Raw genomic sequence first — 17,000 nt, forward strand, 5'->3', positions numbered from 1 at the left:
GACTTTAATGAATAATTTCAGTAAAAGCGTTTTTGCACAGATATGCAGGTATAAAACACACATTAAAAAATGAGTAAGATTTTTTCCCTCCTTAAATACTTCTTAGAACAGCTGTGACTAAATTTAATATGACATATTTCAGAGCTTAAAACCCAAGAAACTAACAAATTTTTGCATTATTAAACTTCAGACACGTGCATTTATTGTCCTAACATTGGAAATACTCTCTTGACATTTGATTTGTTACTGTTTTTGGTAAGTTTGCCTTTTAAAAGTTTTCCCAAGGGAAAAATACAAGAAAGTACCTATCCAGATTACCAGTCATTCTTTGAACATTACTTAGGAATAATACGGTCTGAAAATAGCTCACTTTTGAGAAACACTGACAAAATGCTGAGGTGTTCTTATTTTCAGGATCTCTTTTTAAAAAAGAAATAGTAAGGCTGGCCCGGTGGTGTAGTGGTTAAGTTTGCATGCTCCGCTTCAGAGGCCCGGGGTTCATGGGTTCAGATCCCGGGTGTGGACCTATACACCACTCATCAAGCCATGCTGTGGCAGCATCCCACATAAAATAGAGGAAAACTGGCACAGATGTTAGCTCAGGGCCTATCATCCTCACGAAAAAAAGAAAAACAAAAAAATGAAAAAAGAAATGAGCATAAAAAGAGTAATTTTGACCTGGCATTTGTGGGATGAGATATATCTATACTGTTCACAAATTCAAAACACAAGATTGCCTCTTTAACAGAGATCAACACTAACAGGTAACAACAAGTAGGGAAGCCAACTTCAGGAGATGCCTTCATTGCAGTGTACTTAGTCCCTCTCTTAGGTTTTACCAGCATATCTCTGAAAAGAGATGCACATCCTAATTTCAGATATTTAACAATGATCCCTTTTCTTCTACATATAAAATATGCTTCCTCTTTGACAGCTCTAGTCTTAACTGCAAAGATAAGGTTATCATGAGAACCTAATTCTGGGTGCCCAGCTACATTTTATCATTACAAGTAGCTATCAGTGTTTCTTAAGTGGAGTATTATTGGCATTGTAAGACAATTCTTAGTTGTGTGGACCATTCCAGACACTGCAGAACATTTAGCATTCCTGACCCATTCACTAAAAAGCAGCAGTTTTCAAGGTCACTGTGACAATCAAAAAACATACCACAGAGTTCCAACTGCCCCTGGATGAGAACCACTGAGCTAGATGACCCAAGATTAATATCTATTAACTTCATGACTTCCACAGAAAGTAACTGCTTCATTACCTTCAGTAACAATGACTGAAGAGGAACACTTTGTTTAAAAAACCTTGTAATTAAATGTTATTTTTGGAAGATAAGCTGATCTCTGCAAATTCATGGTGATCTGAGAGGATTATATGCACAAAGTGCAATACGTATTTATCCCCAAATGCATGCGTACATTTACAGGAAAATGATTATGTTGTACCAGCATGTCTTCCCCCACTTATCTTTAGTATAAAAATATGTTCATCTATTACAATAAGATAAAAAACATGTAGATCTTCATAAATTCCCTCACAGCGACGTTCCTGAAAATTGCTGCTGTCTTTGCTCCAAAACTTGCTGATTTAATAGTTGTTGCTGTTTCTGTAAAAACTGCACCACTTCTGGACTTCTTAGTAATGACTTAAAAAGAAAAAATATATTTATTAATATCATTATTCTTATGAGATTAGATTGCATTTATGCAATGAACTTATTCTGATATGTCCCCACACAAGATACAATGTGCTTACAAAACAAAACACTCCTGAACTGAATTCACATTTGCATCTGATGCACTGCGATTAAACTGCAAACTAATAGTAATAAAACTTGATGTCACACGTCAAAAGACTAAAACCTAAAAATAATGGGTGAAGCGTGATCTTACTGGCAACTTTGCACATCAAGGAAAAGCTTTCTATGACATGCCAGCATATATACTCTCTATGAAACATAGGAGCAAACAGCTAGAGCACTGGCCCAGGATTCCAGCAAGAAAAAATGGAAAATGAAAAGGGGCCACATGTGAAAACGGCAGTTAAATATCAGTTTGGAAATACATTTAAGGCTAGTACTGGAACTCAAGTTTCTCCCACTAGCCTACTAAGTCTTTCTAAAGAAATTAAAAATTGTGTGTGTATGTGTGCATAGGTACAGGTGTATAAACTGTATATAGGTATACATATATTAATAAAAGTAGTATTAGCACATTACCAAAATTTCAGAAAAGAATACCACTGCTGTAAAACAACCAATACAGTTTTGCACACTTAACATTTTTAAGTGTAGTTATAATCATATAACAAATGTAATAGACTAGGGTTAATATGTTTTTATTATAATACAATACTTATTTAAATCGATGAAGAAGAATACTTTGGCCTCAGTAAATTGAAAAAGATAAACTAAACAAAGTGGAAATACTACTGTTAAATACTGATTCTAAAATTTAACATTATAAGCGTAGGACATTTTCTATTTATTAAATAGTTTTCTTTAAAAGTTAATCTGTAAAGACTGCTCAACCCTCTATTAAGGAAATGTACAACAATCTACTTAGCTGTTATAAGACTGTTCAACACAGGCTCCTTAAACCACTATATTACTCTCTGTGACAAATACATTTCTCGCAACATCCTTATGTTTAATTTTATCCATATTTAGGATGTACTTCCTGTGAATGTCTTCACAGTAAGTATGACTTCTGAGTCAAAGGGATGACCTTTGTAAAGACTCCTGATACATACAGTCCAGCTGCTTTCCACAAAGTGTTGCAACCGATATATGACGCTGTCAACAGAATGAGAGTGCTCATTTCATGGAACCCTCAGCATCCTTGTGTGTTATCATTTTAACGCTTCTCATTTGTTGTGTAGTTTATCGTATGATTTTTACTGATATTGAATACCTTTCCATATCACTTAATGGTAGTATTTCTGTTTTCTTCTTTTTTTCTGTTTTTACTTTTTGTATAGACAGAATGTATTGAGGCCAAAATTTTCCATCAATTTATATGAATATTTTATACAATACAAATAGCAACCATATTAACCATAGTCTTTTATATTTGTTGCAAACGTTTTTCCTGTATGTTATTGTGAAGTTTTTGTTTTTACCACCATTTTGACTACAGTATTCATTTGTATGTAGTCAAATTTATAATCTTGTCTTTGTAATTTTGTCTATTTCTTTGAAGCTAGAAAATTCTCATTCCATATTTTTGAGATCAAGTCCCAATTCTATTTTTTTTAATTTAGAAAATTTTTAATTTATCAGGAATTAATTTGATGTACCGTGATGTGACGAGCTAAATTCTATTTTGTCCTCAAATTATTATCTAATTACTTCAGTATTTATTGAATAATCTCTCCTGACTGAATTCTGATGCCTTCTACCAAATTTATAATAGAGATCCTTATTCAATATTGGTCTAATTATACCTCAATACTACTAAAGCATTATTCCATAAACCCCAAAATTCAGTACAAGGAAAGTCCACTTTAAAATCTCATCTTGCTCAGATATCAAGGTTTAGTCAATGAAGACAGAGGATTAAAAGTGTTCCTGCTCAGATAGTCCTGGGAGAGCATTATGAGATTCCAGGGTGTACTGGCAGAGGCACAATTCAATCCTGATGACCAGTTTAACAAGTTTTAACATCTCAAAAATCTAAATAGTTTCATTTATAACAAACAACTTAGTCAATAGATTTGTAACTACTATACAAACAGATATTTACCAGTCTTTTTTGATTTAACACTTGTTCTAAAAGAGTAGGTCTTGCAGGACGATCCCCAAAGGATCCCGTTCTTTGTTTAACAACGGAGAGTATGTTGTCTGCATTTTCCTGGGGTAAATGACAAAAATGCAAATAGGATTAACAGTTAACATAATATAATAACCCATGATTACAGGCATTTCAATGATGTAACGAACAGGTCTTTGCTTCTCTTCCTTCTTGCTCAGTCCCTGTGGGACTTGGGGAAAGTCCCTCATTAAATCATAGGCAAAGTGTTGGCAGTTCATTTTATACAACTCTCCTCAATCCCTCTCCCTCCAGGATTTCCAACCTGGGCTCTTCAGTCTCCTGAAGGTCTCAAAATCAACAGTGGGGCAAAGGTGGGGGAGGGGAGCAAAGAGTTACTTGTAAGCTATTTTCAATACTACAAAAAATGCCAAGTGGAAACTGAACGTTCTCTTTAGATAAAGCTGTCCAGCCCAAAACAAAGTTTGCCTGCCTTTGGATGGGATATATGAACTCAAAAGCAATTTATATATTGCTAATGAAACACTGATAGTTTTTTGCCCAATTAACAACAAAAAATGGAGGGGGGGGGCAAAAAAATATTACTTAGGGAAGCAACTGATAGATAATACTTTCAAAATTTGGAAGTCCTTAGGAGAAAAACGACAAACTGGCTTTGAAAAGACTGGAAAGTAGTGATATAAATAATCTCCTGCCACTGGTATGGACAAAATAGGTAAGCCCTAAAACACACAAGATGAACTATCTGCTTACCTGTAACAACTTCAAAGTACACCCCTACTGAGGAGAACAATGGCTAAGGTTAATGACTTACTATCTGCTGGACACTGTGTCAACACTCAACATGGAACATCTCACATATTCACAGCAACATTATGAACTAGGTACTATTTTAACACTCATTTTACAGATGAAGAAGCTGAAAGGCTCAAAGAGTTTAATAACCTGTTCAAGGCCAGAAGTCCAACTCCACAGCACGGGCTTTAACCTTCAACATAGTTCAAATCAAACAATCCAAAAATCTTCTGAGATTTACATTCCATTATCATTCAATTTTTTCCTTAGGTGTACTAAGAAAAAACAGGGTAGTAAGAACACGGATACTGAGAACAAGGTATTAATTATAGGGGTTCTGAGAAGAGGGTTCTAAGAACAGGGTATTAAGTATAAGGGAACTAAGAATAGAGGTACTGAGGACAGGATACTGAGAACAGAGTACTAAGAATATGGTTAACTGAGAATAGGATACTAAGTATAGAGGTACTGAGAACTGGGGTACTAAGAACAGGTGCTAAAAATAGGATTCCAAGAACAGGACCTTTTCCAAAGCACCAACTTCATCTAGGTTCCTAAGTCTCTTTGCCTGCTCCTTTGGTGATGAACCAGAACAATCATTTCCTATCTGTCCTTCCAGCCCGTATCTCAGATCTTTGAAATGACAGCTCTGATGAGGTGTCACATCATTTTCACCGAAATTGATTCATCTATCACAAAGATGCAACAGAACTGTTAAGGCTTGGCACATGTCTGTATAAACTTTATTTACGGCAAGCACTCACTAACTCTCAGTCACAGCAACCTGGCCCATTTGGAAGCCGGTGGGCAGGCGCTGGAAATGCGGTCTGCGGCAGCAGTGGGGTTTCTTCTTTCACCTCCCACTCCCCAAGACCCCAGCTAGGGTCTGATACCTCCTGTTTGACGTTTCCCCCGCTGCCAGTCGGGGCGGCCGCACCGCAGTTCAAGGCCTGGTCGCTCTTCTTCTTTTTGTACTTGTCCTTGTACATCTTGTTGCGGTGTTTCTTGCACATCCACGGCTTGCGCTGCTTGGCCACCTGGCTGGTGGTCTCGCTGCAGCCCTCGTAGGTGCAGGTCTTGCTCAGGCTGCCCCCGCCGCTGCCCCGTCTCCGGGCTCCCCCGCTGCCGCCCTCGCCCCCGGAGTGGGTTTCCTCGTCCTCCAGATCCTCCAAACTAGCCGTGCTCTCCCCTCCCCCCGGGGGGTCCGAAGTGTCCAGCAGGTCAGCTTCGTCCTCGCCCGCCTCCTCCTCGGCATCCCCTGCCACTTCACACAGGTACCTAACAGGCTGGCCCGCCCCGGCGCTGCCCCCCAGGGCCGGAGCCTGCCTCAGGACGCCCTCGGCCGCAGCCTCGTCCTGCCCTCCACAGGGGCGCATCACCAGAAGGGTGAACTGCGAGGCCGGGGCCGGGCCGGGGGGTGGAGCCGGCGCCTGGCCAGGAGCCGGGGCGGGGGCCCCGGGGCGGAGCACGCCGCTGGCGGCGCCCGGCCCCGCGCCCTCGGCGACACCCTCCACCTCCGTGCTGCTGCGACCTGGCAGGGGTCCACGACCCCGGCCTTTCAGCACTTGCTGGGCTCAACGGCGCTTCACAAACCGACACCCAGGCCAAAAGAGGAGAAAATGCGCCGGCCCCACGAAGACACCCGACTGCGCCTGCGCGGCCGTTGCTCGCGCGTGAGCGTCGCTACGCCGGGCGCCTCTCGGAGAACCCAGCGCCCCCTTGAGGGGCGGGGCTGAGCGGCCACCGGAGTGGCTGAGTGCGCAAGCGCTGCTTCATCCCCGAGCGGGTGGGGGCCGGTCCTCTGCGCTGGCGACGGCCGCGGTAGAAGCTTGTGGCGCTCGAAAAGCAGCGTTTTCTGCTGGAACGTTCTCTGTCGGAGACGCTTCGAAGCACTTTTGTACAAGAATTCCACAATGTAAATTAAGATGGCTCCTGAGCGACCTTACGACTTGTGGCGTTAGGACGCTGATTATAGTGATATGTCGCCGCACACTTCCTGGAAAGCGAGATGTGACGCTGGATTGTGGTAGCATCACGACAGGGCGCCGCCAGTGAGCAGTCGCTGAAGGCAGAAGCGGCAGATTTGAAAATGCTGTGGTAGAGGAGGGCTGGGTCAGACCTGGGGCCAAGTTGTATCTGTGTTGAGAGCTGAACGACTTACTGTTGATAAATTTGTTTTTCTCTCTTGGAAACTTTAGTTGATTTTTAATACTTGGCCTTTTCTATGACCTCTAAGATAAGTCTTAAATAACGTTTTCGTTAAGTACGGTGAAAATGTGTGAAAAGGAACATTGAATACAGATGTTGTAAAAAACGATGAATGATCTATTATTTCTTCCAGTTGTTACCCAATTGCTGGTTGTTGAATCTTGACTTAGCCAGATCTCTGGAGGGACCACATCCTGCCAGATCCTGAACCAGGCTGTCAGGTACGTGTTCACTTTCCGTTTATTCTTTCCTCCTTTCCTGGTCAGGTTTCCCATCCACCTATTGGAAAAGAAAGCAATGACTGTCCAACAAATGATAAATCCATTCACGTTAAGGTGTTTGGGTGTTGCTGTGTGGGAAGATCACCAGCTACATTTTAAAGAGAGGCACAGTGAAAGGGAGGAGGTTTGGAATTAGACAGACCTGCGTGGCTCTGTCCTGTGTGACCAGGGCTAGTTAGTGACAATCTCTCTGAGCTTTAGTTTTCTTATTGGTAAAATGGGCAGTCAGTGATGTGCTGGAGCTGGTTGATGAGAGCCGGTTGTTAAAATTTCAGGACTTTAATGAGCTGGAAATGAAACACTGCCGTTATTAAAAATTAAATTACACAAATTTATAATTAAATTATATTAAAAACGAAGGTGAAAAAACTGAAAACTCATCACTGTCTTCTTTTTTTCTTAAGATTGGCACCTGAGTTAACATCTGTTGCCAGTCTTCTCTTTTTTCCCCCTCTTCTTCTTCTCCCCAAAGCCCCTCAGTACATAGTTGTAGATTCTAGTTGTAGGTCCCTCTGGTTGTGCTGTGTGGGATGCCGCCTCAGCAAGGCCTGATAAGCGGTGCCATGTCCTCACCTAGGATCCAAACCCACGAAACCCTGGCCTACCGAAGCAGAGCGCACAAACTTAATGGTTCGGCCATGTGGCTGGCCCCTCATCACTTTCTAGTTACTATTAGCAATGCTTATAAGATTACTTGTGTCTATTGTATCCATATGTGGAAATACTATTTAATGGTGTAATGGGGCACATTTTTTCCCAACTCTGCATTCCGTCTTGTTACCTTGGTGTCTTGAAACCAGCCGTGATGGGAATATTTACACCATAGAAATTGTCCAGTGCTACCAAGCAGGGCTTGATTTATTGTTGATTATCTCCAGACTCAGAAAATGATAGTAAAAATGTTAAGGAAGATTAAACTTAAAATGTTTCATGTCTGTGGCTGGCACATTGTCAAGAACCCCCCAAAATTGAGGAAATATTCTTTCAGTATTTGAAAATGTTCATGATTTCAGCAAAGAAGTTGCTTTGCTTACATCGTTGAAGAACAAATGGCATATGTCTTCATTATTTCACTTTTGTCTTACTCCTTAAATGTAAACAAAAATACCAGCCAACATTCATGTCAGAACTACGCTCTAATAATGTGAGCAACTTCTTTGCTGAACTGGCTAGAAATCAAGCATTTATTTATAGTTTGAATATGTGACACTATTGTTGGTGGACTAATTATAAAAACTGATAGTGGATTTTTCAAGAAATAGCAAGTCACGGTGAAGAGTATGGGTGTATGGAATTTGAAATAAAAAGTCTTGTGTATTTTATCGTTGTTTTGTAAATTGTGTGCTAAACATTCTTTGTATCAATTGACTGTTTTTTAAAAATTTTACCAGCACACCAGCGAGGGCCATGCTATTTAACTCGTAGTACAGATTCCTATTAGGGTATTCGATAAATGACAGCAGGTTCTTTTGTTTGTTTGTTCTGTTGAGATATAATTTACTTCCCGTAAAATCCACCCATTGTAAGTGTATAATTTACTGATCTTTAGTAAATTTCTAGAGTTGTGTAACCATCACCACAATCTAGTTTTAGAAGAGATCTAAAGATCCTTCCTGTCCATTCTCAGTCAATCCCTGCTCCTATTCCCAGCCCCAGGAAGCCACTAATGTACTTTCTGTCACTGCAGGTCTGCCTTTTGTGGGCATCTCATATAAATATAATCATATAATATGTGGTCTTTTGCACCTGGCTTCTTTCAGTTAGCATAATGTTTTTAAGATTCATCCGCTTTGTTGATTGTATCAGTAGTTTGTTCCTTTTTGTTGCTGAATATTATTTCATTGTATTGTTTATCACTTCTCCAGTTGATGGACAATTGGATTATTTTCAACGATGTTCCATAATAGCAGCAGGTGGTATTATCTAGTGCTTAGCACCAGGACCAGGACTCTCTGGGCTTTAGTTTCTTAACCATAAAATGATCAAGTTGGTCTAAATTATCTGCAAGCTCTTTCCTAAATTTAGAGTATAGTTTAGAATATAGAATGCTGTAATGACCTTTTACTGTGCTTGGGCCCACTCCTTGGGATTTTGATTGTATTGGTCTGGTGTGGGGCATAATTTTTACAGGATCTCTAGCTAATTTTATTATATAATCAGGGTTGAGAACCACTAAATTCTCACTGATAGCCAAAATGTAATCTAGTAGACTTATATATGCAAATAGTCTAGCTCAGGGATTCATGAACATAGTGTATTTGTTACCAACCAATAAGATTTGACGTATATGGTAGAAACTCAGATTATAGTCACAACAAAATTTTGGCATTATTACTGTTGTCATTGTTTCATGTAGATTCCATTCATTTAAATCTTCCTTGAAAGCATACTACTCAAGACAAGGCATTTTCTAAGTTCTGGGTAGGCTTCCTCACCTAGTATATTTATCTCTTTAGTATTTCCCTATACCCATGCACATTCCTCCTTCTGTGTTTTTAATAATAAGGCTTATTTATTATCAAAAGAGTCCCTTTAAATGAGACTTTGTTTCCTGATGGTGTTTGGTTTATAGGGGCTTTTTGGATGCAAGGATGAGAGGCCTGTTAAAGGGGACTCAGGCTCTCGGGGCTGGGTTGGGGTACTGCCGCGAGTGAGTGGATGGAACCAGAACCAGAAAGGCATCAGAATCAAGGCAGCACTAGGGACTGACTACTCTCCCCATCTTTTTTCTCTCAAGTCATTTGCTTCTCTCTTTCTACCAGCTGTCTACAGATTCTTCGTGACGTTGGCCTGGATGTGGCTCTTTGGTTGGTCTCTGTTTGATCCCCAGATATACCCACTTTCCTCGTCTCTTCTCTGTCCTCTGGAGGGCTGAACCACACCAGAACTCCCGTGGTGGCAGTCTTTCCATTGGAATTGGCTAAGGAGTGGGTCACCAGATGACAAGAGGAGAGTGAGAGGTCAGGGGATTTCTTCCCCCTCCCTCCCTGGCCCACTTCTCATCTCTGGCATTATCTGTATCCCTCCAAGGCTGCTGCACCCCCTGAGGGGCCCTCTCCACATTTCCAGGCCTCACTGAGCTCCAGTAATACTATTTCTGCCTCCTGTCCTGTCAGGCCCAGGGTAGTAATGGCTTCTTACTATTACTCTGGGTGACCTTACCATCCTTTGTTCTCTTAACCCTGCCTGTAGTTCTTCAAATAGTCGTTGATTAAAGTCTCTTCCTTTGAACCATCTGTGTCTTCTGTTTCCTGCTGGGTCTCTGAATGATATAGTGGCTGACAGTGGATTTCATGTTCCGCAGTTCCTCAGGACCCTTAGGTTTCAATTCCCGCTGCTCACTAGTTGCATTTCTCCAGGGTTTCCAATCAGATTCTTGAGGTTTGTTTCACCTAGCTTGTTCCTATTACTGGGCTGGTGAGAGATCACCTGGAAGGCCAATGGATGGTCTGCATTTGGGTAAGCTGCTCATTCCTGATCCAGTCAGTGGTTGGAAGTGGAATCTCTTCATACAGAACATGGTTGCCACGGGAGCTGTGGCCAGCACAGTTTCCCTTAAAAGGGGATGTAGGTGGGCAGGGAGCAATCGACTCCTGCAGTGTTGCTTTAATTCTCCTTTCTCAATATTAAGGTAACTTAACTCTGACTTAGTCTTCTGCCTTTGCTCAAGAAAATGATGTATGGTTAATTTTTATGTGATTCTTAACTCAAATAAAATTATTTTATACCTAGAACCAGAGTTTCACACCTGTTTTTATTTATTTCAAACTCTGTAGACGAGTTCACCTTCTCTAGTTTATTTTTTTCTTCCTTTCTTACTCTCAGACAATTGTATTATGCTTCCCCTAGAAGTAATATATGCTGTGTGTTGGGGGCTGAGGGAAAGAACCATTCTAATTTCCCTTTGTCAGTCCCCCTAGGTGTTCTTTCAAACTATGAAACTTGGTGTTCACAGAGGACCAATTCTCTCCAAAACAGAACTTTACCATTATAATGACAGCATAATAGAATGCTCTTAAAACCAGTTATAACTTTCATTTATATCTAAAAAGACTTATATGGAAATAAATCTTTGGGTCTTGGATTTCATTTTATTATTTCAGAAGAAAATAAAATTCTTATCTGCATTATATATCATAAATATGTTATGTGATACTGATTGATTGATTGATAATTCTTGCCTGAATGAATCTTTATTATAATCATTGCAAAATGATAATTTTCAACTCTACCACTTCCTCTCTATTTTGAGTTGGCATTTTACTGTAAGGAGAGCCCTCGCTTTTACTTTGTATATTTATTTATCATTTATTTATTTACTGTGAGTATGGACTCATGGTTTTCTATTTTATTTAGTGGATTATAATTTATTACTTATCTTATTGATGTTGCTGCTCAAATTGTTCTGGATTTGGCTGGTACTAGTCCTTCAAGCTGGCCCCTCTGTCCTTTTGAGCACTTAATTACTTTCTGGTACAAGAAGATGTTCCAGACTCGTCTTATACCTTCCCAACTCCAGTTCTGGAATCACTCATTTCTCATTTCTTCTAGAATCTTTGGTTCCCTTTAATGGGGAATGATATCTAGAAACCAAGATCTGGGTGCTAGATGTGCTCGTGGCTGCTAGGTGCTTTCAGTAGATAGAGATAAAGGGAAAAAATATATATCCAAATATGTACATATCTATATATATCTATGTCTGTATCTCTAATCATGAATTCATACTGCTTACTGATAACTCCAGTTCCAATGCTACCCCCTAGGAGTCTCCCTTGCCTGCCCCCACTCCACATTCCTTCCAGTAGCTTCGAGTAGTGGTCCTTGACCCTATGTATTAGTCAGGGTTCTCTAGAAAAACAGAACCAATAGGACATATATAGATAGACATAAGAGGAGACTTATTATAGAAATTGACTCACACAGTTATGGAGGCTGAGAAGTCCCACAATCTACTGTCTGCAAGCTGAAGAACCAGGAAAGCTGGTGGTGTAACTCAGTCTAAGCCTGAAGATAGAGAACCAGGAGCACCAGTGTCCTAGAACAAAAGACGGATGTCCCAGCTCAAGCAGAGGGAACACATTCACTTTCTCAGCCTTTTTGTTCTATTCAGGCCTTCAATGGATTGGATGATGCCCACCCACGTCGTTAAGGCAATCTTCTTTACTCAGTCTCCTGATTCAAATGCCAATCTCTTCTAGAAACACCCTCACAGACACACCCAGAAATAATATTTTACCAGCTATCTGGGCATCCCAGTCAAGTTGATACATAAAATTATCACAACCTAAGGCCCAAAAGTCCCTCTTTTTTTAAACAAATATTTTGTAAAATTCCTTCTCTATCCCAAAATGAAATCCACATTTAATATAATGTACTTATGCACATGCATAATTTAAAAATCAACATTGTCCTCAGAGAGGAATGGGGGAGTTGTTTAATGGATATAGAGCTTCAGTTTTGTAGGATGGAAATGTTCTGGAAATTGATTGAAAAACAATGTAAATATATTTAACACTACTAAACTACATTTAAAAACAGTCAAGATGGAAAATTTTATGTTATGTGTATTTTACCATAATTAAAAAAAATCATCATTGTCCTAAATGTAATATAAAGGAGATATAAAAAGAAAGTAACTTATAATCAAATAATGTATGTATCCAGCAGGTTAACTTTTAGGCACACTTAAGGCTGGAAAGAAATGTAGTCAGATGCCTTCATCTACTAAAATGAGTAAGAAAATTACAAGTCTTTCCTTATAAGGGTTACAGGACAAGGAAAGAGCAAAGCACAGAGGACACCAGAATAGAAATAGTTTAGGATAAGCTCAAACAAAGCAGACTAGTTTGCATATGATAAGAAAGAGGGGGAAACATTTAACTGAAGTAGGGAAAATGCTCGAAGACCAATTATGGACTGTCAAAGAGAAAAAATGGTGAAGAATGAGTTGGGCATTATTTATAAATGAAAGGTGAAATAATTTTCTGTATTATGACATGGGATACCAATAAGAGTATCTCAGATGATATTTCTTCTATCTAAAGATCTCATGATTTATTTAGTTATACATCCAACCTCTAGAAATTGAAAATAGATATGTCAAAGACCATTCTTTAATAAGCAACAATGAATAGAGAATAGATTGGAAAAAAGACACTCATACAAAAGGATACAGAGAGATTGTGCTAGACCTTTGGGGACTCTGAGTATGATAATTAAATAGAAAAAAAACAAGAAAACAAATAATAAATAACTAGTTTCAAAATGTCAGTTTCATAACATATATATCTTATCATAGTACTTTAAAAATTTAAAATATATATGAAGATGAAATGTTTGAAAATAATATGTTTCATTGAAATTCAATGAGGTGTCTGTTTCCTATGTCTATGTTTTAGTATTTTCTGCTAAGTCTATTAAAGTTAGTTTAAAATGTTGCCTCACATGTTTGCAATTGGTTTTTCATAACTTTTGTAGTAAGCACACTGACTGAAAGCATTCTCGACTATGCACGTAGTAGGAAATGCTGCCATAACTTACCTTCTTTTCAAGCAGGTGGAAGTGAAAGTCTTAGCTGGAGCCCAAGCCTTTTTAATCATTGCTGGCCCCTTATTCTTCTTTAATTTTCAATATTTAAGTTGTTATTGTTTCCATCAACCTTTGCCATCTTCACTCAAAACCAATGACACAAAAGTTCAAACTAATGATTTATCATTTAAAATAAGTAGGATAAAAATATAAATAATTAAACCTCGAAAGGATGTGTTTGATGTTAGTAGCATTTATACTTCTGAAATTAGAAAAGCTTCAAGAAGACTTATGGGACATGATGTACATACAAACAGACACACACACCCCCCTACACACATTTTCACAGACTAATTCAGTATTTTCAATCCCAAGAGTAAAGCATTTTCTCATTTTCTTTGAATCTTTTATATGTCATCTTGACCCTATTTCTTCTTACTCTGTCTAAAATAGTCTTCACTCTCCAGAGCTTGGACATATGTGTGGCCCACCCAGAAGCCAGGCCTAGGTCAGCTGAGCTAAAGTTCTGATCTTTAGAGGGGATGTTGGGACTGGGTCCACGGTCTGGGTTTGAGTCTAGTCTTTCAGCAGCCCTTTCAGGGCTCCAAGTCTGCCGTGCACATAGCTCTTTCACGGAGTAGGCCTAACCTTCCCCCTCCAGGCCCATGTGGCCTCAAGTCTTGCCTGTACCCTCTAGAGAGGGTGTTTTGAGTCCGAAAGGAATTACCTTATTACATCCTTGGACATGTTTTGACAGTGGGAACTGAGGATTCCCTTACGGATTGTACTTTTTGATGACTGTGGTTAATTTTTCTGACTCCTTGGAATGTGGGCTTGAACAGAATGTCTATTCTCTGTTGATCACAGAGTTTCACACAGCTTTCATGGAAATAAGAGCATTTGAGTTCATTTGCGTGTACTGTCCCAGTGCACATGTTCAAGAGCACACCTTTGGGTGTCAGCCCCGTGGCCGTGTGGTTAAGTTCGCGTGCTCCACTTCAGCGGCCCAGGGTTTCCGTGGTTTGGATCCTGGACGCGGACATGGCACCTCTCATCAGGCCATGCTGCGGCGGAGTCCCACATGCTACAATTAGTAGGACCCACAACTAAAATATACAGCTAGGTACTGGGGGGATTTGGAGAGAAAAAGCAAAAAAAAAAAATAAAAGATGGCAACAGGTGTTAGCTCAGGGCCTCCCCACCCCTTAGGATATTTTCCCTGTGCATGACAGTCCTCAGTGTGAACAAGTAAGGTAGCTGGGGAGCATGGAGAGTGCCAGTGTGAACAACTCTAGCCAGAGGCAGCGTAGTGGGTCCTGATGTCTCCTTCTTTTGCAGAGAGACTTGAGAGGTGGGTCCCCTGTTGACACAGAAAAGCAGGCTTGGGTCTGCAAGGGGTCACTTTCCCATATGACTCTGCGAGATCATATGTATTGGTGTCTGCCCCAGTTCCTAGCACAGAGCTCCTGAAACCCTTGGAGTTTCCTGAGAAGTCAAAGCACTAGGAGCATCCTTTGTTCTCCTACTTGGTTTTGGACCCCGGTTCATGACACAATGCTCCTGAAACCCTTGTCATTTCCCAGGGGACAGGACTGTCTTGTGTTCTGAGGGCTCCTGGATAGCTCCTGAATGAGGGCTGGTCACCAGAAAGACCAAATCATGAGAGAAGACTGGAAGTTTTAGTCCCCCCCACCCCCATGCTCTTGAGAAGGGAGAAGGGCTGAAAATGGAGTTAGTATGGATCCGGCGTCCATAAGGAAGCCTCCATAAAACCTCAGTAGTACCTGGTTCAGGGAGCTTCCGGGTGGGTGAACACATCTGTGTTCCAGGGGGGGATACACCCCAAGACCATGGGAGCAGAAGCTCCTGCCCTCAGGACCCTTCCAGACCTGGCGCACTGGATGTCTTGATCTGGATGTTCATTTGTACCCTTCCACATATCCTTGAAGAAACTGGTCAACGGAAGGAAGTGTTTCCTTGAATTCTGCAAGCAGCTCTAGCTAGTCAATGGAACCTGAGCAGGGGTCTTGGAAACTCCAATTTGTAGCAAAGTCAGATGGAAGTTGTTGGAACCTGGGGACCCGTTCTGTGTGATTTGCATCTGAAGTGGGGTGGGAACAGTCTCGTGAGACTGAGCCCTTAACTTGTGCGTTCTGATGCTGGAGTGTCAGAATCGAGTGAAACTGGAGGACAGCCAGCTGGTGTGGTGGACAATTGCTTGGGGTGGGGAAATGTCCCCCTCACCCCCACCCCCCATTTGGAGACAGTAAGTGTCAGAAGTGAAGTGTTCTGTGTGAAGTCAAGGAGAAGCACACAGTAGGTGGAGAAGTGAGTTCTTCCCTACTCAGGAGGGGACGACCACGTTTTTCTGACACAGATAACCCAGCCTGAATTTAGTGGGCAAGAAACCAGCCGTCACTATGCGTGGATCCTGCTTTGGGCTTGATCATCTAGAAATCCACCTGAAGAACAGAGGCATCGTTTCCTGACCACAAATGATGGATTCTGGGAAGCCTTTGGTACACAAGCGCGCTTCGATGTCCCATTTGATAGTCATTGCACAATTATACATACACACACCTCTGGACAGGTCGTGTTCTTCTTGATAAAAAGATCATCTTAGTTATACCAAAACAGGGATTGTCTAAGTTGTGCTTACTCCCTTAAGCTGATAAATATACTTCCAATGGAGGACTATGTTTGATCACAGAATAACTTGCTGCAGAGTTAATTCTCTCAGCAGTCACCCAAATGATCTTTAACGTCTTTCTCGACAGAGAAAACCACTTGATTCTTTACACATCCAACAAAGACCTTTTCCTTGAGCTGGGACTGAAATTCAAGGCTGCTCCTTTATGGTCTCCTATCATCAAAAGATGCAGGGACAAATGAAGAGACAGATAGAAGCATCTCAAGAACAGGAGGGGGCATAGTGTTCTCTGGAGAGGAAGAGGAACAGAGCTGTTGACAGTGGCACTGTCTTTGGTCTCCTGTGGGAATCGTTTGGATGGTGTTCTATTGTAGGTGACGGCCAGTTACTGGCCACTTCCTCAGCAGCTCTCTAGGGCATTAGAGAATGGATGTTTCCTCGGGAAATTGCTCCCAATCTATGCCAGGGGAGGAGGTTTACTCTCTCTGGCCTGTTTCAACCTTTCAACCACTTTGAGTCCTATGTGCATGTGTCATTTCTTTCTAAGATCCTGGGAGGTGTGCCCATTGGCAAACCTTCCTTTTCCATTGCAGGTGATGGTTCCCATCCAGAAATAAAAATTTATGTTCACGCGAAAAATTTTCACAGGCAGTTCCTAGCAGCTCTCTTTCTCGTAGTGAAACTCTGTGCCCCCCCCAAAATGTCCTTCAGTAGGTCAATGGGAAAGTGTGGTGCCACTTTGCCTCCTTCCTCCACATC

At 40.9% G+C, this 17,000-nt stretch overlaps 1 protein-coding gene across 2 annotated transcripts; it reads right to left on the reverse strand.

The window, feature by feature from the left end:
• Positions 1-537: 537 nt before the first annotated feature.
• RFXAP (regulatory factor X associated protein) lies at positions 538-6,187 on the reverse strand. 2 transcript variants are annotated; one of them, XR_006889182.1, is made up of 4 exons: positions 5,468-6,187; positions 4,725-4,849; positions 3,753-3,860; positions 1,636-1,654 (listed from the first exon to the last, which is right to left on the reverse strand). XR_006889182.1 is itself a non-coding variant. In XM_046665068.1 (3 exons), the coding sequence occupies exons 1-3, from the start codon at positions 5,948-5,950 to the stop codon at positions 1,544-1,546; spliced, it is 702 nt and encodes a 233-aa protein (XP_046521024.1). In that variant the 5' UTR covers positions 5,951-6,175; the 3' UTR covers positions 538-1,543. The 2 variants fall into 2 exon arrangements, 1 of the variants encoding a protein (XP_046521024.1); XM_046665068.1 differs by lacking the exon at positions 4,725-4,849 and having other exon boundaries at positions 538-1,654; positions 5,468-6,175.
• Positions 6,188-17,000: the final 10,813 nt, after the last annotated feature.

The sequence above is a fragment of the Equus quagga genome, chromosome 6, assembly GCF_021613505.1.
Source record: "Equus quagga isolate Etosha38 chromosome 6, UCLA_HA_Equagga_1.0, whole genome shotgun sequence".
Lineage (NCBI taxonomy): Eukaryota > Metazoa > Chordata > Mammalia > Perissodactyla > Equidae > Equus > Equus quagga.